This window comes from Anabrus simplex, chromosome 9 (genome assembly GCF_040414725.1).
Source record: "Anabrus simplex isolate iqAnaSimp1 chromosome 9, ASM4041472v1, whole genome shotgun sequence".
Taxonomy (NCBI): Eukaryota; Metazoa; Arthropoda; class Insecta; order Orthoptera; family Tettigoniidae; genus Anabrus; species Anabrus simplex.
Genome location: NC_090273.1, coordinates 130,554,434 through 130,576,138, shown reverse-complemented (window position 1 = coordinate 130,576,138; position 21,705 = coordinate 130,554,434). Strand labels below are relative to the sequence as shown.

At 37.3% G+C, this 21,705-nt stretch overlaps 1 protein-coding gene across 3 annotated transcripts in view; it reads right to left on the bottom strand.

Moving 5' to 3' along the window:
* Nucleotides 1–446: 446 nt before the first annotated feature.
* Nucleotides 447–21,705, bottom strand: part of LOC136881309 (proton-coupled amino acid transporter-like protein pathetic) — a 46,507-nt gene continuing 25,248 nt past the window's right edge. For all 3 annotated transcript variants that reach the window (XM_067154116.2, XM_067154118.2, XM_068229245.1), the window contains 7 exons: nucleotides 20,249–20,496; nucleotides 13,798–13,948; nucleotides 13,116–13,322; nucleotides 11,779–12,051; nucleotides 8,173–8,351; nucleotides 6,836–7,008; nucleotides 447–5,322 (listed from right to left, as the gene is read on the bottom strand). In XM_067154116.2, the coding sequence (XP_067010217.1) occupies nucleotides 5,081–5,322; nucleotides 6,836–7,008; nucleotides 8,173–8,351; nucleotides 11,779–12,051; nucleotides 13,116–13,322; nucleotides 13,798–13,948; nucleotides 20,249–20,496 (1,473 nt within the window). In that variant the 3' untranslated portion in view covers nucleotides 447–5,080. The remainder of the gene's footprint in view (nucleotides 5,323–6,835; nucleotides 7,009–8,172; nucleotides 8,352–11,778; nucleotides 12,052–13,115; nucleotides 13,323–13,797; nucleotides 13,949–20,248; nucleotides 20,497–21,705) is intronic.

Below are 21,705 nucleotides of genomic sequence, written 5' to 3'. Positions count from 1 at the left end.
ACGAAGCAAGTTGATTGCCTAAAATGAAGTAATAGACAGATTGGAATTAAGAGAACCGGGAAATCAGTACACACTAATGAACATTATGAAGATCGATGACAGAAGGGTAGAGGGACAGGATGGAGTAGTACCGGGAGATAGAGGGAGAGGATAACAGAGGTTCTGAAAAAGGCATCAGGGTGATACCTGATGTCCTACAGAGGATAGGGTGTAATGAAAGAAGTAGCCTAGTGTCCATGGAAAGTGTTTCTCATTGTCAAGCCAACTGAATACTATTACCAACCTCTCATGAATACATCTCTTAATTTAAATGGAAAATATAAAATTTATTGTCACTGTTAGGTTTATCATACTATATCATATTATACTGCCAGCAGTTTTTATCAGTATTAAAAATAGATATAAAAAATGGTGGAAAATACCAAAGGAAAAAGAAATGGGGTAAAAATATTTAAATAATTTATTATCTTCCTGTTTAGCTGAAAGTCTTGTCAGCATAGGGAAGTACACTAACATACATTCATCTAGACATACTATACAATCACATGTTTGGTCTTTATCAAAAGGCTAATAAATAGATCCTGCAAATATTAAACAGAACACAAGTTAAAAATAATAATACTTAACACAAGGCAGTATTTCTTTCTCTGCAGACTAAAGGTAGTTAAAAAATCATGTCATAGGATGCAAGTTCATGAAAATTTTAATCATCTTTGTATAGAATGCTGCCTCAGCACATTTTGGCACATTTTATTGTAATAGATAAATTAAAAATCCACCTTTTCAATACTAATATTAAACCAAATAAGTTAAAACATTTATTAGTATTGGAAAGGTGGATTTTTAATTTTATTTATCTATTATTCTCTGTTCAATATGGACTTAAAAATGAAATTCTTAAATTTAAATACATTTTATTGTCACAATGAATTTCAAAGTTTTCTGTTGGAAGTTTAAATGTGAAAATTTTTGTGCCACAGCTATGACAGGATAGGGACAGCTTACATCTTAACAAATACTGTACACTTAAATGGCAAGATTGCTGCCATAAAGGAAAGAGTTTGAAGATATTTGAATGCAAGTCCACGAACCAGACAATTCAAGGGTAAGCTGTTTCTATCGCCATTCACACTAGCTGCAATATTGACGCCCATAAAGCTTTTCATTTAATTTAATTCAATTCAATTTGGAAGAAGCACAGTCTTTTCATTTTCAAATTTTGTAACCAGCAGAAAATTCATGTTGAAATTGTTATAATTATTGGAATTTGCCAAAATTCTTAAAAACAATAAGCTTTGTATCATGGCAGCAAATAATATTAGAACAAATACTTTTAAGTGTGCAAGCCATAGAAAAAAATATATACATTGCATTTTAATAAACTTCAACTGTGAACCAACAAAAGCACACATCTAAAATCAAGCAATCTTTTGAAACAGCTGTGTACCTAAGACATCTTATTGTGCAACTTTCTGTGCGTAAAATGTTTGTTTCAGCAATTGTAACAAAGTCTTAAGATACATCAGCTGAAAGCCTGGTGTGAAGGCAGCCCAATAAGTCCATTATAGGAGAGATTTCCTTCCATTTGTTATTGGTAATGAAATAAATATCAATAAAATATACATTAGGTGCAGATTCATGACAGCATCATATTAAAGAGAGAAATACTATTCACTAATTAAGTGAATCATTTTGAATAAGAGCAATACTTTAAGATGAACAGCATATTTCTCCAACACAATTTCATATTATGTAATAAATAAAATTATAATTATGTACACACAAACAAATGCAACAAAAATGCATCATAAACATTTCGTTTTATACCCTTCACATGGATATCACACACACACACACACACACACACACACACACACACACAACCTTTAAAAGATCTAGGGTGCACAACAAGCAATAAAATATATGTACATTGTACTCAGCAGAAAAATCTATACTAAAATGTTAACAGAAATATGATGTGAACAGTGATAATGCCATTTGTAATTCTAAGCTTTTGATTTAAAACTCCAGGACTTACTACCAAGGGACCAGTCTCCTCATGTACTTTTAGTTTTGCCATGCAAGAGACAGCAATTCGAAAGTGATTAATGCAATGCTGTGTGGCCAGATGACAAAAAATCTGAAAACTGAACAGTAGATATGGCAGGAAAGACAGAAAAGCAAAAAAAAAAAAAAAAAAAAAAAAAAAAGAAGTTATTTTCTGGGATTAGTGGTATAGCTCCAATATTAGTCAGGCAACTCCTTGCCCATGAATGCAACAGATGGTCTCCCGGGTTTCAGAATTTTACAATACAACACTAAAACCTAGGTATGAAAATCTTCGGGTACATTTTATTATAAATTTTTTCACATTAAAGTCGGCATAAGAACCTATAAATAGCTACGACTCTTAAATTAAATGCTAACTCTGGGCAAGCTAAGACCAAGAAAATTGATATGTCAATGGATTATCTAGATGGTTTCAAGCCCCCAGAACAGTGCGATACTATATACCACACTTTCACAAGAGGCATATCACAGTCTCTTGCCCTGTATATGTTACAGTTATCCAATATTAACTACTGTATTTAACTGGAAGCTCTCCATTTTGCATATTATTAGGTTAATTTTATGAAGTCTGGGGTCATTATTATGTAGGTGTACTGTATTTCGAAGGATGATCAGTTCTTGTGAACTGAATATTTGAGCTGAGAAATCTGTATTACAATTTCTTTTATGCCAAACACTGAAAAAGGTTCAGATGAATTCCACTGCACCGAGTTTAGGTAATTTAGGTAATGTTAGCAAAATGGTTAATATTAAGAAAGTGACTGGCTCAGACAAGAGGATTCTAAGCAGAAATAGTGATATTTCAGACTCAGAATGTAGGGTTGCAATAGAACTGGGGTACAGATGGGGGGCGGGGGGGGGGGGGGAGGAGAGGGAGAGACTATTTCCATTAGTTGAATAATATTCCCTTTTCTAATGCGACTGACATACAAAATTTTTTTTGAAGTCTCCAAGGGTAGGATCGAAGATTCTTTGCATGCAAGAAATAGTTTTCTGTAAGAAGAGGAACTTTGAGAAGAGTCACTACATCGAGAGAGGTTACATTGATAATTTACTCTTTCTGACGTCAGATAGTGTAATACATAACCATGAACTTCATGTTACCTAGAAAACAGCAATTAACTTAGTTTTTGTAGGGAAGTATCACTAATTTCATGAAAGAAAATCTGAAGATATTTAGGTGCAGATGGAAAGGACTTTCTTTGGCATGAAACAAAAGTGTGGTTGTAGGAGAAGTCTTACCGTGGACCAATTTTATTCAACTATTCTTAGAAGTTCACAGGCAGGATAAGACTGTTTTAGATTATTCAGGTGTATTAGTGCCTAATTTTTTATATCCTGCATTTTTTGGATTGGTTGGATAATCAAGAGTTTAAGCTAGATTACGATAAAGAGACTTAAGGTAGTGATTCGATGAATTTGAGGATAAAATTTTACGAGGGAATTTGTTGAGTTTAGCTGTAACCCGATTGCTTGATATGTTTAAGTACACGTACGTTTCAATGAGGCATTGATCTAGGTCATAAGTCTTGCGTCTAGTCAGAGAGACAAATTTCACCAGACCGTAGATAAAATTGAAGTAATTTAGCAGATTAGAAGAAAGATTGTATTAGTTATTGGCAGAGTATGGAGATATTTTTAGTCTAAACCTGGTAAAACTAGCCTTTATGAGATGAAGTATGACATACAATTACAAACTAACCAATAAATACTTAAAGAGGCTGGTACACTGTAGTATTTTAGACTTCCATTTCTTAGTAAGGCTGCTTCTGAGCAAGGACCCCATCTAGCGGAAGTTTTAAATCCAAAGCCTTTTATTATCACAGCTTCAACAATATAGTACAAGAAGCAACATCATACGTAGACATTTGTATACGACTAGACAAACAACTTTGTCTCTTCATTAATAGAATAGAAATATAGACAACTCGTTCATCCAATCACAGTGGTGCAGGTAACTACTAATTACATGTACTTTAAAATAGGGATAGAATACATTAGTGTAGACATTTCCAGTAAGAACTTAAGTTTTCTCCCATCTCTGATCACTTATCTGTATAATCAACTACTCGGCTTTTTCTGATTTGCAAATATGACTAATTATACAAAATGAGATCTTTCCAGGCAATATTTACTGAACAGGAAGCCTTTTCCTCGGTTATCTTCTTACAACACCAGAAAACAAATGCACCAAGGAGTAGAGAGTATCAAAATAATCTGTGGAGAATAGCAAAGAATATTGAAGTACAGAAAAACTTATTGAAACTCCATTAAGTAGCCCAATCCAAACTAATTTACTCATTCAGAAAATCTCCCCATGGGAGAAGTATTTCTAAAGGAAAGATTCTTAACCATTTCCATTTGAAAAGCAATGATCAGTAGAAGTATTCTTTCCTTTTTCTCCACTGCACATGTTCTAATGCTTTACATGCTAGGCCTACTTTTCTTTTTACTTAAAAACTTAAGAATTTCTTTAAGAAAGACTTTCAATTCGACATTAGGTATGCAACAAATAAAGAACTGAAATATCGTAGAGGGCAAAACAATGAATTTTCTGAAACGCCTGCATTTAAACCAAGACCTTCAGTAGCCTGTAATCATCAGACCATGTCGATTTACAATAGTGGAATGTCAATGAATAAGAATTTAAAACTAGGGATAAAACTTTCTTCAAAAATGCCTGATCAAAGCTGGGCAGAACCTTTCTTGCACTACTCAACTCCTTGATCACTTATCCTGCAATAATTTTCATTCAGAAAGGAAGCATGGCTCCTCATAATTTCACTTAAAAAGAGCTTTTGGCCTTAAACATATTTTCTAAAATCTTGAGAAAATACGAAAGCCTTGCTTTCAGTTCTCATCACATCGACAATAAATATTGGTGAATATTTAATGACATGGTATCCAACTTCAATAAATATTGAAAATATGCAACAAATTGACCTACATCCATTGTAGATCTTCAACACAGAAAAACCAAGCAGGCTGGCTGCCGAACAAACCAGCTGGTTCACTCTTGGTGGGGGTTTATGATATTGTCTATGCTTGCGTACGTTCCGAAACCAAATCCGCAGACACCGAAGCCCATGATGGCGATATCTTTCCAGAGAATCCAGTTGTTCTTGCCAAAATCATTCCAGAAGGTTAAGATTTCTATGAAAGGAGGGAAAATAAGGGCCAAAGTAGAACTGCTCACGGCTCCGACCAGGGAGATGATGTCGCTCAATTTTGGAATTACAATTGCCAGACATACTGAAACAAAATACACCAATATAACAATTTAGAAGTAATCATTTTGTAACCCATAATACATACAGGAAGTCCTGGGTAGACATGCATGTACATGTGTGCTTAGATCAAGAACCAGCAAATGGATTTTGTTGCAGTTTTCATCTATATAGAGCATTTATTGAGAAAGGTTATGATGCATAAAACAGTATTACAAAGGAGAGCCAGGTTGAGGCAACTTTAGTGAAGGTAGTCAAAGAAAAAGAAATAGTCATTCGAGTGCTTTCTTGGCTTGCACTATGTAAGCCATCAATGATAGTCCCCAAGCATGTGCATGAGAATTTTAGAGCATACAAATCTCTACAAACAAGTTGGCTACAGTACATACTGTAAAACTCTAATAAAAGATAGTCCTCAGTAAAATCTTATAATTAGAAACCATACTTAAGAGATTCATCAAATAATCCCCTTCAAAGTAAACTACAGGATTCCAGATATCATTTCAAGCTGTATCGGCGCAATCTCTTGTGGGCAGAGCACTTTTACACAAAATACAGCAAGAATAAGAAACACATACAAGAAAATTTGAAGGAAAACCTCCATAAAAGAAACTGATTTCCCCAGTCTCTGCTTACTTATCTTAATAGCTCACTAGAGATTAATCTGTTAAGAGGTCCTAGTCAACGTGTTTGTCCAGCTGTGTAACCCCTACCAAGTACGGGGAACTGCACACTACTTTTGGATCTTGGATGCAACCCATTCTGATATGCATACAAGTCCAGTAGCTACATATTATATGAAGAGTGGAAAGAGTCCATTTGGAATATTCTCAACAAACCAACCTTAGATTCAAAGCTCGTGCATTTGCTGTCAGTCGAAGTTTAATAGATATCGTACAAGAAAAGTATTTCGACAAGTCTCTTTGGGGGGGAGGGAAAGAAGAAACTATCCACTTCCAAGGCTTGTGATAAGAAGTTCGTTCAACAGTTTCATCGAAAAATTTTACCTTTTCCTGTAGTGTCCATTCCTGAGCTTATTGGGTGTATTCATTAACTTAAATTAATGGTCATGTTAAAAGATATTGCCATTTCCCCCAGTTTTAGGAAACACTAAAATCTTGATTTACAGTATGTTACCACAGTCAGTGGTCATAGCAATGACAAGTTTATTGGCACGAAGCCAATAGCAGACATACTGGTAGTCTGAGGCCTGCCAAGCACAGTGAAACCATGTCTAACCATGTAGAGGTTTCCTACAGTCTCATCAAGACAGTCTCTGTTCAGGACTTGCCTATCATTTTAGTGAAAGCACAAGAATGGTGTGAATATTGCTCAGAAGAAGAGAGCTACCAGCTAGATGGCCGCAACAACCTTCGAAAATGATTGTACTTTAGTATGTAAAAAAGGAGGAAGGTAACTCTTACCAATGTTGCTTACAGGGAAATATTATGGTTAATCACCATACAGTTAAAATTGAAGTAAAAGAGTCATCCAAGACATAAGCTCATGTTAAACTACCATTCTGCAATAATACTCACAGGTGAAGCAAACGAGAAGTGTCCTCAGAATGTATTCAGTATAGAACTGAGCACGCTCCGTCCTCAAACGTGGTTTCAGTATCGGCCAAATGATGTTCATGGGAACGTAGAACTGTAGACCGTACGAAAGGAAGATTGCCACGCTCATCATGAGACGTACAGACTGTGCCAAGCTGTAAAAATAAATCCATGTTAGAAATATATTTCATGGGTAACTTAACATTTCAGAGAAAATACAGTACCACAAACTATCAGTGAACAAATGGAAGTAACAAACACATTAAGACCAAGCTGAGAAAGGGGGTAAGACTGAGCAGAGTAAAGGGAACACTAGGACAAATTCTGCATTTTCATACACTAAATTTTTTCAACAATTTTGCTTTACATTGCATCGACACAAATAAGTTTTATGGCGACGACGGGAAAGGAAAGGACTAGGAATGTGAAAGAAGCAGGTGTGGCCTTAAGATACAGCCCCAGCATTTGCCTGGTATGAAAATGGGAAACCAAGGGAAACCATGGAAAGCCATGGAAAGCCATGGAAAGCCATCTTCAGGCTGCCGATAGTTTGGTTTGAAAAAAATATCTCCCACAGCTGTGCGACCGTAACCGCAAACCGGTCCCTCAATGATACTAATCACAGGGATCTGACTCCTTGTTCCTTGGACAGTGGTACTAAGCACAGATAATTTAGACCATGGTGTATGTCATACATTATGGCACAACTTGCAGTTAACATAGACCCATGTGTTCATCATATAATGGTAGTAATTGCAAACAGACCTAGGGTGTTCCTCACATAATTGTACTACTCTTGAGTAATGCATACTCCTTCCGAATACAGGGGAAACAATGTGATTTAGCGCAGCACATGGCACCTTCTTGCGCATTGACAGTCAATGTAGACTAGCGCGCCCGCTTCTCCCCCCCCCCGCGTCGGTTGGATGCACACACGATACTGATCACAAGTAATCCCTCAATTCAATTCAATCATCCCTTGCCCATCCCTTTTAGTTGCCCCTCACAACAGGGAGGGATACCATGGGTGTATTAGTCTGCGTCTCCAACCCACAGGGAGTCTTTTGTAAAGAATTACGATTACATTTAAATAGTTTCATTCTCAGCCACATTAAAAATTACCTTAATTATCAATTTCCAACCAATGGTGGTTTAATGACACTTATTTCTGTCTCTTCTATCATGCTGCAAGTGAGTATTGACTTGTTACTTGCAGTACATAAAGACTTAATTGAGTACTTATGTTTTTCTTTATTTATCTTTTTGTATAGTTTATGTAACACATTATGCTAAAGAAGACTGAGCCAAATTAAACTTACATATCACCAGGAGGCAAGTTGAGAGTGACACTTCCTTTCACTTTTTCACCATATTTGAGATAACCAAAGAAACCAACTGATGTGTACAGAGCTGCCACAATCACCATCCCAGTATTGAGAACTCCAGTCCATCCACCAAAATCCTGAGGGTTCTTCATGTTGTTTTCCAGAGGCAAAACCTGTGAGTATTACATGAATTCTCTTAAACAAGAAAATTAAGGACAAATGGGAAACAAACCTAGCATATGATGGGAGTGCAAGTCTTTTTGATCATCATAGTTTCACCCACATTTCTATCAAACAATTTTCCCTTCTTTCAATCAATTTCATTCCAATCTTACTTAAAACTGTCCATAAAATCTGCCCTGAATGTACAAATAGTAAATGGATGTTTGCATACACAAGTCATTTTGCAAGTCGCAGCAAATGAGTTTAATCTTCCATTAAAGCTGCAGCAATGTAAATCTGCTATAGAAATTTCTAGGCCACTAAAATGCACTTCTCAATGCTAGCACCAAATTCTGACCATGGAGCCAATGATAAGGAACCAGAAATCTGTTTTATTACACATAAAACAAGTTCAAAAATACATTAAAAGCAGATTTGTCAACTGCAGTAATTCCAATGAAATTGCTCCAGACGTATACTGTACAAGTTTCTTACCGAGTACACTTCTTCAATGTGGCCATCACTTAGCACAAATCTTTCATATATGCAAGATCTAAACAATCCCTGCACAATCCAGCACCAGTCTTCCATCAAGAACTACTCTAACAGCCATTGACGTCCACTGTGCGACAATTTCTATGTATCCATGGTTAAAGACTTCAACCCTATAAGTACCGTAGCTGTTGAATATGGTAAAGAATTACCACCCAACACTTCTTTTAACTGCATGACAGCCATGCATTTCTGCCACAGGAAACTGATTTTTACAGGTCAGATTTTCTATTTTACTTATATCCATCTTTAGGCATAGCAGATAACTCATTTCCCTTTATCCAGCTGTTGCTGTATAGGAGTAAATATGGTTCCTCTCCACTTTCTTTGGTCTTTCCACTACTCCAACACTGTGTCCCAGTGCATTTCCATCACCTTTTTTGGCATTCTTGCATCACTCATTCGCTTTAAGTGCCCAAACCATCTTAATCGGCTCTTCTCTATTCTATCATTCATTTTTTCCACTCCAATTTCTTCCTGGATTTTCTCATTCCTCATTTTGTCTATTCTACTCTTCTGTATCGTACTCAGAACATTTCGGCTGCCTGTATTCAACTCTCATCCTTCTTTGCGACTGTCTTAAGTTTCTGCTCTGTAAGTTGTTATGCGTATGTAATACATCTTGTACATAGTTTCCTTTGCTTCCGTTGGTGCATCTTTGTCCCATAACATATTTCTTACACTCTGATAGAAACAGCATCCAGTCTAGCATTCTCCATTAATTCACTCCCCAGGTTTCTGAACGTCTCCACTACTTCCAGGGGCTTATCTGCTAGTTTAATCTGACCTTTCCCTTCTTTCTCCCCTCTAGTCATATGAGTTTTACTCTTTTCTACACTTATTTTCAATCCATATTCTTTGATCTTCCCATTCACCACATTTAACTGTTCTTTAACATTCATGTCCACTTCTCCCCAAATCACCATATCTGCAAATAACATGTTTATTTCTTCTCCTCCATATGCTGCTTTTGCTGTTTTCATAATGTCATCCATTACTATTGTAAACAAGATTGGCAATAGAATACTTCGGTGTCTCAGCCCACTAGTGATTTTGAACCAACTTGTGTTTGTGCGCAAAGATTCCTTGTACATTGCCATAATTTTTATTAATCCCTGTCCAATTTCTTTTTACACCAGACCGTCCCAAACTTTAGTCCTGGGGACTGTCATATGCCTTTTCAATGTCAATGAATGTCATCACTATCATTCCCATACTCCCATTGCTTTTCCATTAGTTGTCTCATAATGAAAGTGGGCTCTATTGTTGACCTTCCACTTCTGAAACCAAACTGATTTTCCTGTATCTGATTTTCAACCCTCAACCTTATCCTACTTTCCAGTAACCTCTCCATTATCTTAGCAACATGGGATATCAGAGTAATTCCCCTGTAGTTCAATACTTGCTTACTGCCTTTGTTGAAAATTGGGATGATTATTCCTTTTCGCCAATCCTCAGAGACCTCATTCAGCCAGACAATTCTGAGAAATATGTCGACTGCAGGCCTACAGCTCCAGCTGCCTTAATCTCCACTGAAATTTTATTTATTCCAGTTTTTCCATTCTACATTTTTCTTACTGCCATTTCAATTTCGTTCATTGTAATTTCTTTATCCATTTCGTCATGAACTAACTGCCTTTCTGGTGGTCCATTTAATGACTGTTCTCTTGTTCAGCAACTTCTGAAAATACTCTCCATCTATTTCTTATTTCTTCTGGCTTTGTTAATATTATGCTGCCTTCATCCTTCACAAATCTGGTGTTTACTTGATCTCTTTTTGTTTAAGATACTATACAATTATTTCTCACTGCCCTGCATATCATTCTCAAATTCTGTGTGAATAAGACTCAGCTTTCCTTCCCCCACTACTTTCTTGGCCAAATTCTTTGCTTTCACATATTTTTTTCTACTTTCTTCAGTCATGTTTTCCATGCTTTCCATGCCATTTTTTTTTTTTCCTTTAATTTAATCTTTACCCTATCACTCTACCAGTGTGTCTCTGTCTTTCACATTTCCTATGTTCTACCACATACCTTTTCTGCACATCCAACCAGTGCTTCCTTAAATATTTTCCATTCATCTTCAACATTCCCCATCTCCATCCTGGGTACCAAGGGTATTATTTCCCTTTGAAATTCTTCTTGTATGCTTTTCTCCTTCAACTTCCATACTTTAATTCTTTTCTCTCTTAATTTTTTTTAAAAATCTTTCCCACTTTCAATTTTCCTATCACCACTATGATCTTCACCAAAGGCTTCTTCAAGCATGGCTGTAACATCTAGAAGGTTCTTCCAGTGTTCTTTCTCTGTGATTATGTAATCAATCATGGTCTTTGTTAGTCTGTCTCCCCAACCATACCTTGTAATCTTCTGACTGTTCTTCCTAAACCAGGTGTTCATGCAGATAACTGAATTTAAAAAAATCCAGTGCCAGCAATGTACATGGATTCCATCCGTCTCTGGTATTCAGCAGAGTATACATTCAGGCATATATACAAGAGTAGCCATGCTACCACATGTTCAGAAGATATAACACTGTTGCCACGACTTATGAAATGACCTACTGAAATTAAGAGGACTAACTCAAAATTTGCAGTTTATTTGTAAGCCTATTATTTCTGTAGTCATTCAAGAGTTAGGATTTAAAAATTAAGACCTGTGCCAGGACAAACCCACTCAATCTTTAGTTTGAAATTTGCTAGTCTTTCTGAAGTAACAATGATCCATTTGATAACCTGCAACTGTTATTTCCCTCTTAATGTGGATTTTAATTCCATTATTATTATTATTATTATTATTATTATTATTATTATTATTATTATTATTATTATTATTATTACAGATCCACATTTATTGTAATGGGAAACAGCAGATGAATTTTACTCACCATTCCAATGCCTTCAAAAGCATACACAACAGTCCCAAAGAAGAGTGGCAGCTGTTTCCAGCCAGCAAACGCCTTCACCGTGGATGTACGTGGTAACCCTTGAAGCATGTAGAAGAAGGTAATACCCAGACCGGTAACTGTAACTATAGCCGCGAAGAGCGAAACGGGCGTCAGATATTTCAGGTTCTTCACCCAGTTGAGGAGGATCATGGGAATCATCATGATCAGAAGGTACTCGTACTTGTGCAAGTGTACATTGAAATATAGGAGAACCTAGAAAAAACAAACTACTTTAGAAAAAAATATCCACATGAAACCAGATAATTCAGTAATTATAACGAAAAATTTGACTTGAGAGAGTAAGGAGTTTGGTATTTGTTCAAATAATAATTTTTTCAAATGAGTATGTTTTATTAAATTAATTTGAGAATCTAATCCACTCAGTGTACATCAGAAGGTATGCAATTCGTGAGAAAATGCACAAAAATTAGAAACCTGAATTGCAGCCGATTAATCTCGGTCTTATGCAAGATCAATCTTTTTACATTTAGGGCAGATTCCCTAGGAATTATTTACCTAGTCCTTTCTTAAATTATTTTAAAGTACATGAGAAATTTATCAAATTCCCTCAGAAGTTATTCCAATCCCCAATTCTTTATACAAATACGTGTCCCCATTGTCCTCTTAATTCCAACCTTATCTTCATTTATGATCTTTCCTGCCTTCGAAAGAGAGAGTACTAATGTCATTCTATGCCACTTCACTGATAGCTCTGAACATACTCCTGAGTCAAGCAGCTTGTCACCTTGCTCGAAGTCTTTCCAAAGTAACTTTTGTAACTTTACCTTTGTCAGAAATTCCTCTGGATCTTCCTTAGATCTCTTATCAAGTAATCTTGGTCAGGGTCCCATACACAGGAACCACTCTAATTCAGATCTTTCCACAGATTTATGCTTCTCCTTTACATCCTTGCTAAAACCCTCCGAAACACCCTCATAACTATATGAAGCCATCTGTAACCTTTATACCCTCATTAAAGTGATTACCCCAATAAAGACCTTTCCTCATATTAACCCCTAGGTACTGGCAGTGATCCTCAAGAGCTACTTTCACACCATTACAGTAATTAAATTGCAAAACTTTTCCTCTTGGTGAAAAAACCAAACTTTTCTTACCATCATGAAATTCCTGTACAGGTACATGCTAAACAAAAGCCCAGTGGCTAATTCCCAAAGAGTGTGGCACTCCAAATATAGAACGTACAAAACTCCATACTTGGTGGCTGCCAACTAGCAAAGAGATAAGGTGACAATGAACAGTACAGGAATGAAACTTACATCTCTAAGATTCTCTGCCACAAAAACCAAGTACACACAGCAGAAGCCAAGTTGCGTAATGCACAGGAAAGTGTTAACCAAGACTTTAGCAGCGCGTGAAGACCGTTGTAGACGTTCTGGGCCGGTCTCGAACGACCGTTCCACCACTTCCGAGAAACTGAGGGAAGGGACTTGACTCCGTCTACACAATTCGTGGGAGCATTTCACCTGGAAAAATGGAAGATTAATATGAAAGGAATTTCCAAAGAGACAATATTGCAACTACATGTATTAGAGGATGCATTAGAATAAACAATAGCTTTTGTTCTACAGTTGCAGAAAAAATTCTGTCAAAAGGCAACAGGCAGTGATAGGGGATGAGTACAATTTAAATGAGAATAGAAACAGCCTTCTAATAGCAGCAAGTACCATTTCTCAGACTGGGTGAAGAAAAATCAAAGATGAAAACTGCATGATCATTACACACAATTTTACTCCAGAAGTAAAATGTTGCATGGCACTGTTAGCATTCTATGCATCCCCATGATACACATTCAAGTGAGAGACTAACAATTTAAAAAGTAGAAAAACTTTTGGAAGTGTCAACATTTTTAAGGATTCCTTTAAATGAAACAAAGTGGATAAAATTCTACAAAGTTAAACCATCGTGTAATATTTCACAAAAACAACTCCATGTACTTACCAACATATGCATACAGTGAGTACAAATCACTCCCATAAGCAGCGTTCCTAATGTACCAAGAACCAGACCAGCGTTCCGGAAACCATCTGGCATAGCTAAAATTCCCGTACCTATATTTCCCTTCAGTAAATGGATCAAAGTGTCCAAATTCCTGAAATGAAAGAAATATTAAATTTTAATTGGTAGAAAATATTAAGTTTAGTTCCAATTAAAAGTTATATTAATGCTGCCACGTTCGAATTTAGATCAAAACATCTTTTTCACATATTAGAATGTAAATTCTACTTTTAACAGCAAAGCACTTTGGAGAACAGATTTACCAGTTAATGTTATTGCCATAAATAATACTGTATGGCATTAGGGAACTCCCGACTCTCCCCACACGAGTTCATGCTCCCCAGAATCCCCGAAGGTTATAAGTAGGGCTCGGATGTTTAGGAAAAGTCATTTTTTCTTTGTGTCTATTTTCTTGCCTGATTAGATTTTCTTGCAAATCAGGTGATTATCGTCACAGTTACGTGATTTTTATTTGTCATATAAATGCATATTTTGACTTTTTTGTTGTAAGGTCATATTGAGCTATTTTCGTAGAAACGTCATATTCTGTCCTATTTGGCGGTCTGACGACAGCTGTAGCTGTGCAAAATCAACCTATCGAATGCGAACTAGTGTTCGCAAAACTGCTTTTCGGTATCACATCTGCAGTTCATAGACTTCACTCTACCTTTTATATGGTTTAAATATGCACCAATAACCTTGTGAGGTAAAAAGGAGCTTCTCTTCTTACAAGAATGTGTTAAATGATAATCTGAGGTGTTTTGCGTCTGAAGATTTGAGGATGAATCTTGTCACACACTTCAATTCCACCCGCGGAGAAGAATGAAAAAGGTATGTCAGTTTGCACTATAGGCCCTGTCACACTACTATAATGTAGGTACTGAAAGACATCTACTTAATTCGTTCCGTGGTGCTCAATTTAAACTTTAATGCATTTAATAATACTAATGAAATCTGGGCTTGAACGTTTCAAAACATTTTTTTTTTTAAATAGATTGATTTCTAGTTTTGTCGTATTTCAAACCTCCACTACAGAGTGCAAACATGTTTCGACTTTTAAAATATTGTGTGATGTGATAATCTTAGCGAACTTAATACCGGTACTTTATAGCTATGTATTCACAAATGTTCGGTACGTGAATCAAGGGTAATAGACTGAATAACTGCTAAACATGTATATTCAGAAAATTAGTATGAAAGTAAGAATAAAGAATTTAACAAATATGTATCAAAGGAATTGCCCTTTCGATTTATAATTTATTAAAAATGTCCATATTTAGAATAATCATTTTTGGGCCATATTTCGTCACTTTTGAGGTCATATTTGCTTGCTTATTTGAGCTATTTTTAGGTCTTAAACATCCGAGCCCTAGTTATAAGACCGGAAGTCTGTGGCGCAATGAAGTAAAGAAAGACTGCTTTTGCTGGGATTTCGGAGACTGATGTTTCAGATCACCCTAAATTTTGTAAACTGGTAAAGACGTATCTCCTTTAGCAAAAAATAGTTAAATCTTGTAAACCACTTTCACAGGAAAGGAAGGAGAAACTAACAGTAGGACTCTAGAGGTACTGGGAACGAAAGAGCATCCAAAGAAGCGCCCCTAGTGGGCTTAAATCTCTAATAGTTGCATGGCATAAACAACCGTGTGGAGGCATTTTAATTTTACGCCATTAAGGCTGCCTGCATTTAAATGTCGACGTTCAGTATTTTTTTCAATGAGACTCACGAAACTGACCTCTTATCGGGCGATCCGTGGCCGAGCTCTGATTTTGTCGTGTGAACACCAAATGAGCAGAAGCATACGACATGAAGTGTCGAATTGACTTTTCTCGCCCTTCAAAAGTCAAGGCGCCTCTGCCGGATTCAAACTCGCGATTTTGGGATTGGAGGCAGACACTGTACCACTGATCTAAAGAGGGAGCTGGAAGGCTTGTTTACGAGCTGGCAATACAGTCTCGCGCTACGTCGTCGGGCTATTTTCGTTTATGACAATTCTTAACAGTTCTATATAAATTCTCAGACCACGTTATCAATGCTTACATGCTTACGAACTGAGATGACCGAGAAATATGGATCAAAAGAAAAAAATAAAAGCAGGATTCAGGCGGTTCAGATGGGATTTGTCTGGAACACAGCTGGTAAGGCGAGAAGAGAGATGAGCAAGAATACAGAACTGAGAAAGTTAGATCGGCGGATTATAGGACAAAATAGTATGTTTAAGACAAATAGATGTTACGAGAAAAATGCATGGTTTACTTCTGAAAGACTTAAAACTAAGACCGAGTACAAAGATACTAAGTCTAAGAATAGAAGGTCACCTAATGAAGTAATCAACGACGAAAGTAGGACAAAGCGCGAAGTCAGCATGGGACGAAAACCTAAATATTTAAATCATGAGCTATGAAGAACAGTAATGCGAGTAAACTATTGAATTTATCTTCCTTTCCTTTCGACAATAAACACTTAAGACAACCGAGTCAAGATTTTCAGCGATGTGACCGAGTTTTCCGAGCACACCTATCGCTTCCCTTTGGCAGTGTCAAAATACTGACGAGTTAACCGACTACCTGATTTTTACCTTCTAATAAGTTTTCTTCCGAGGAGGTAGTGGTGGTGGTGGTTTGAAGGGGAAGTACAACTGGGTTACCATCCTCTATTAACGCAAATCAGAGGGAAAATTATAGTTTTCACAATTACAACTTTTTGACTAGTCATGTCATGATTATCCTGTATTCTCAAGAACAGCTTTGAATTGTGTAGCTGTGTTTCCCAGTACTTATTTGTCTGAAACCGTATTCTACCACCTCGTGTCTCTTACAAATCAAAGAATAAAAATAAACCTGATGTCTATAGAGTTTTAATATTGAGATCATCAAGCACTGAATCCAACACTGGAGAGTCAATTGTACAAAAAGGAGCTTCATAGTTCATAACTGCTTACTGCTCTTTCGTTAGACAGGTGGTCCATTAAAAATAGGAAATTAATTTTTCAAGGTGTCCTCGGACTGGAAAGTTTGAGCACTGCCATAAACCATTGTTAAATATAACTTCAGAACGTGAAAAATAAGTTTATTTATGTAGTACATTAGACACTTCGTTTATCTATTTGTTCATTTTGAACTCTGTTAGAGACAAAATAGTAATAATTTTAAACACCTGTGAAGAGTTATGCAATATTAATAAAACTGTAGCTCCGAGCTTAATCGCTTTGTAGTTTATACTCTTAGATCAGTGGAAGTTCCTAAAAAACACGAGAAGTCCGACAGTAGAATATTAAAAGAAAGTTTATGTTCACGTTCCCGTTGTTTCATTTTATACAATGGATAAATGCGTGAAAACCGTTTAATTTTCCTTTTGTAATAGGAAATGCAGTTTGAGAAAACGTGTACTGAAGCTTTATTTTTTCATTTGGGGTACAATTAAAAAAAAAAACACTGATGAGCAATTTAAGTAGAGACCGCTACGTTTTAGTGAAATAGCACAACGGTAGGCTAGCAGCGTGGGGACCGTTCAAATGGGATAAAACGGGAACCCCTTGTACATCCGTCGCCAACATCGGGCGAACGATACATGAACCTCCCACACTATGTGCAACCATTTATAATCCTCGTGCATCCAGCGCTAGACCTGTACCTACAGGAAGACAATGCTCGGGCGTATCGCTCCTGGACTATCTGACTGGTTCGATGAACTCCAAGAACACGAGGATGGATGTCTGGCCGTCAACATCGCCCAACCTCAATCTTATTTGGCTCATTGGCGATGCTGTCGGGAGGGATGTGCGCACTTTGTCTTGCATCGAATAATCTCGATGCCTGCATTATAAAAGGCTGAGCAGCGGTTAGGATCAGCATGGCTCAATGTTTCTGGTGTCCTGTGAAGTCCATGTTCTCACTGCATCACCAGTCATCAAGGCAAAGGGAGGTGCTACACGGTACTAGTCTGGTGTATCTAATTGCTCACCGGTGTATTTTAAAATACAGAACATACAAAATCATTCAGTTGTCTATTTTCTGAACATTTTTTTTAAATCTGAAAAGTGACAACATTTGCAATTTTTTTTGTCAAGTTCACCCGTTTTATTCCCAACGCCATATACACACACACCATAAAATGGGAAACATACGGTTTCTGGTGTTCTAGGGCTCTGTATAATAGTTCTTATGGACAAGGAAAGTTATATTTATTGGAAATTACTCTCAAAATGGGACCCTAAAGGGAGTTATAATAAGCGACGGCACAAGCCGGAACTATGGAACGAACGCAATAGGAGAAGCAAAAACTCATCCGTGTAAAATCAAAATTGCGGACGTATGTTGCCACTTCACCACTGACATGATTTCTTGTATACACCAAGGACGCCTCGTGTGCTGAAGTAAATTCGTGGTCTCATCCCAAAGTGGTGCAGCCCTTTTCATTCATACCCCAAATGAAGGTTAGCTGCGTGTACCTATTTAACCACATACCAGCCCTCCTGCCTATCTTTCATTTCTGGCAATAGAGGGAATCGGACTTGGACCCCCGAGGACTGCAGCTAATAGCGCTAACCGTTACACTACGGAGGTGGACAACATCGTGTGTTTTTACGCGTTTCAACAATCACTGAAGAAAAAAAAGAATGAGCGCATCGTATTTTATGTCCCTCACATATATTTTATCAATTTTAATTATGAAAACAGAATTTCTCCCGTGTAGATAAAAAAAACCCTGTGCATAGAACATATCTTACACATGTTCAGTTGTTTCTGAGAACTGTGGTACCTGCGAGAAGTTAAATATACCATGCGCTCAATTTTCCTTTTTAGCGATTGTACATTCGGTTTCTTCGTCCATGTTAGTACAAAATAACACCTTTCACGCGTCTTCAACAATTATTACGTTTACATGGGGACAGATTTCGGTACCCTTACCGTACTGAATACGATCCCTGTGTACTTTTATTTAGTACCTTATTGAATCCGGCAAGCAAGATCGATATTGATAAACGATACAGAATATTGTAGTTTGTCTTGTTTCGAAGGATGCTGAAGATACCTTGGACAGCTAAAATGACCAATATAGACGTTTTGCACCACATGAACAAGGAACCAGAGAAGGAAGCTAGAATACTTTGGTCATATGATGCGGAACTATAAATATCACCTTCTGCAAGTAATACTCCAATGTTAGCCAACGTTCTCCGAGGACATGGCACATGAAGACGTAATAATTTCGAAAGTTCCAAGATAGCACGTTGTGATGTTTATGCTAAGGAAGAGCAAAAAATGAATATTTTTCCTTGCAAACGTTTGTATTGTTTCCACAGGTGCGTTAGCGAAGTTAAATACCCTAGTAAGTTAATTACGGATGTACTGAAAAAATGTATATGGAGGACTATTCGTAATTTTCTCGTGATCCCGTCGCCAGTAAATATTAAATCGGGTAATTATTGTGAATTAAGACTAAGCGCAAATTCCATCATGGAAATTATTTCCGAGAAAACAAAACTGGAGTATACACGCAGTCTTTCATTAGGATCTCTGTACGATCCACGTTTGCATGGAACTATTCGAACCGAGTATGATACGATCCCAGATTTTACGGTATCGACCTTGAGACCCAATCCGGACTAACTCTACGTTTGCATGGAGTTTTCGGTATGGAAGAATTTTCAATTCCATTTGAATCCTGCATGTAAAATTAAATAGCTTTTGTTAAACAATGTTTGGTGTACATTTCTGAATTAGGACGAGCTTTCAAACTTAAGACATCTGATCACTTTCTGTTAGAAAAAGGACTGAGTTCAGCATTGTACCATTAAACACCATCCTTATTCCAAGCTGTAGACCAATAAAAAACTAAGATTAACAGCGTGCAAGGAGTTCTTTTGCACCAACTAAGACACAGAATCCGAGTCTACAAACACGTAAAGCTCACGATGTGCCCATTTGTACAGTCTCAAAAAAAAAAAAAAAAAAGAAGAAGAAGAACGCATGGTATATTTTAAGTTCCCGGCATTTAATATTTTATCAGATCATTTTAATTTTCAAAATACAATTCCCTTCCGAGGTAGATAAAAACCCCGTGGATACCAACAACAAACATCTATAGGTTCAATTGTTTCTGAGAAATGTGTACCCAGGAACTCTTCTTGAGCGAATGTACAAAGAATCAGGACAGTGACGAAGCGTCAACATACGTCAGGCATTATCTTACGAATGGTTCATTCCAACCCCAAGTTCACCGAGAGATTTTTGGTCTCTTATCGTGTATATTCTATAGTTTATGCTTGTGTCATATCAGATGTACCTTTCATACATAACCTACTGCAGGGTATCTAAACCAACAGGGCCAACTGATTTGTATCGACTGAGTTATCCTCTGGGGTGAATGTCAACTTCTAGTGGTACTCACGAAGTAGGATGTTCCAGGTCCCTGTCCAGCAGAGGGTTGTAATCCTCCTGGCCAGATTTCTCAGGCGCACCGGCTACGCCCCCAGCCTCGAGCGGGCCCGGTAAATGAACCACAACATTGTCGGGAGATGCTCTGACATCAGGTCGAGGCAGGGACCGCTTATCGTAGGTGTCATTAACGGGCTCTGTTCCCAGTAGCAGCGGCTGGCGTTCTTCTTTCTTCTTCATCTTTGTCACTGTGTTACTCAGCTACAAAAGAAAGGAAAGAACACACATGAGCAAAAAGATAAAATCAACTTTTAATTTGAATAACCTACAGTACATACATTGGAAACGGTGACAAGCTGACAGCCAATCAGATCCTTGAAGACAAGATGGAAATCTAATCAAACCGCGCATAAAAGAAGACTGCACATGTTGGCGTAGTATTTCCTACATTATGTAAAAATCAACTATAACATAGTCGTAAGTAAGTCAATATGAAGGCTACATGCGCTTCCGCTCCCGCTCAATGCATCTTATTTGTTTTACGTCACACCACCACACAGAAACTTTTGACCAGACCGCGGTTCAATTTACGAAATCTGCCACAAAATTAGTCACATTTTTGTGTAATGTTCTATCTCTGTCCAACTACCGGTACTTGGCTGAATTGACAGCGTTCGGGTCAGAGGGCCCATAGATTCCGTGCTAGGTCGGGAACTAACTGTATGATTAATATCTCAGACATGGGGATGAGGTATGTGTGCATTTTTCTACACCACATCACATCGCACCACACCATCCACCACCACAGAAACGCGCAATAGCTGGCCCCCTTAAAACAACCACTATCACCAACCTTAGCGGAGGAAAAACTAAGACTTAATTTACCAGACCTTTCTAAAGAAAAGAAACAACAACAGCTGGAATTCTTCCACAGCTGGTGTGCTTAAGAACCAAGCCTAGAGGCCACTTACAGTATGTTAATTAAGACCTTGACCACTACCTCTGCTACGCTCCAGACAGACTGGCACAATGTTTACCAACAAACTGCTGGAACTGCACCAAGATAATGTCTCGTGTTACCGGTTCCTCCGAGATCAGGTTTGCGACCTAGGGAAAGAAATCCATCATAAAGACGTGCCGTTACGCAGCACGGAGTAAAGAATGTACAAGTGGAGTGTTTTGGGCCTTAAGGATACCTTACACAACCCCTCACCCCAAAGGTACACTATCATTTTAAAGCAACTACTTGTAATATACATCAACGCAACCTATGAAAGTCCTTGATAGAAACAGGACCCCATACTAAATGAGGAAACTTAACCCTTTCCTAGTCTAACTGCACCGCCATCGCTGCAACGTTACACTTCATCGTTTGGTGACATTTCCAATATAGTTTTCTTTAAAAACATAATGAACGTATTGTTAATAACTTAAGCCTACAACCATTATAAATTATTTACCGAAAGGATA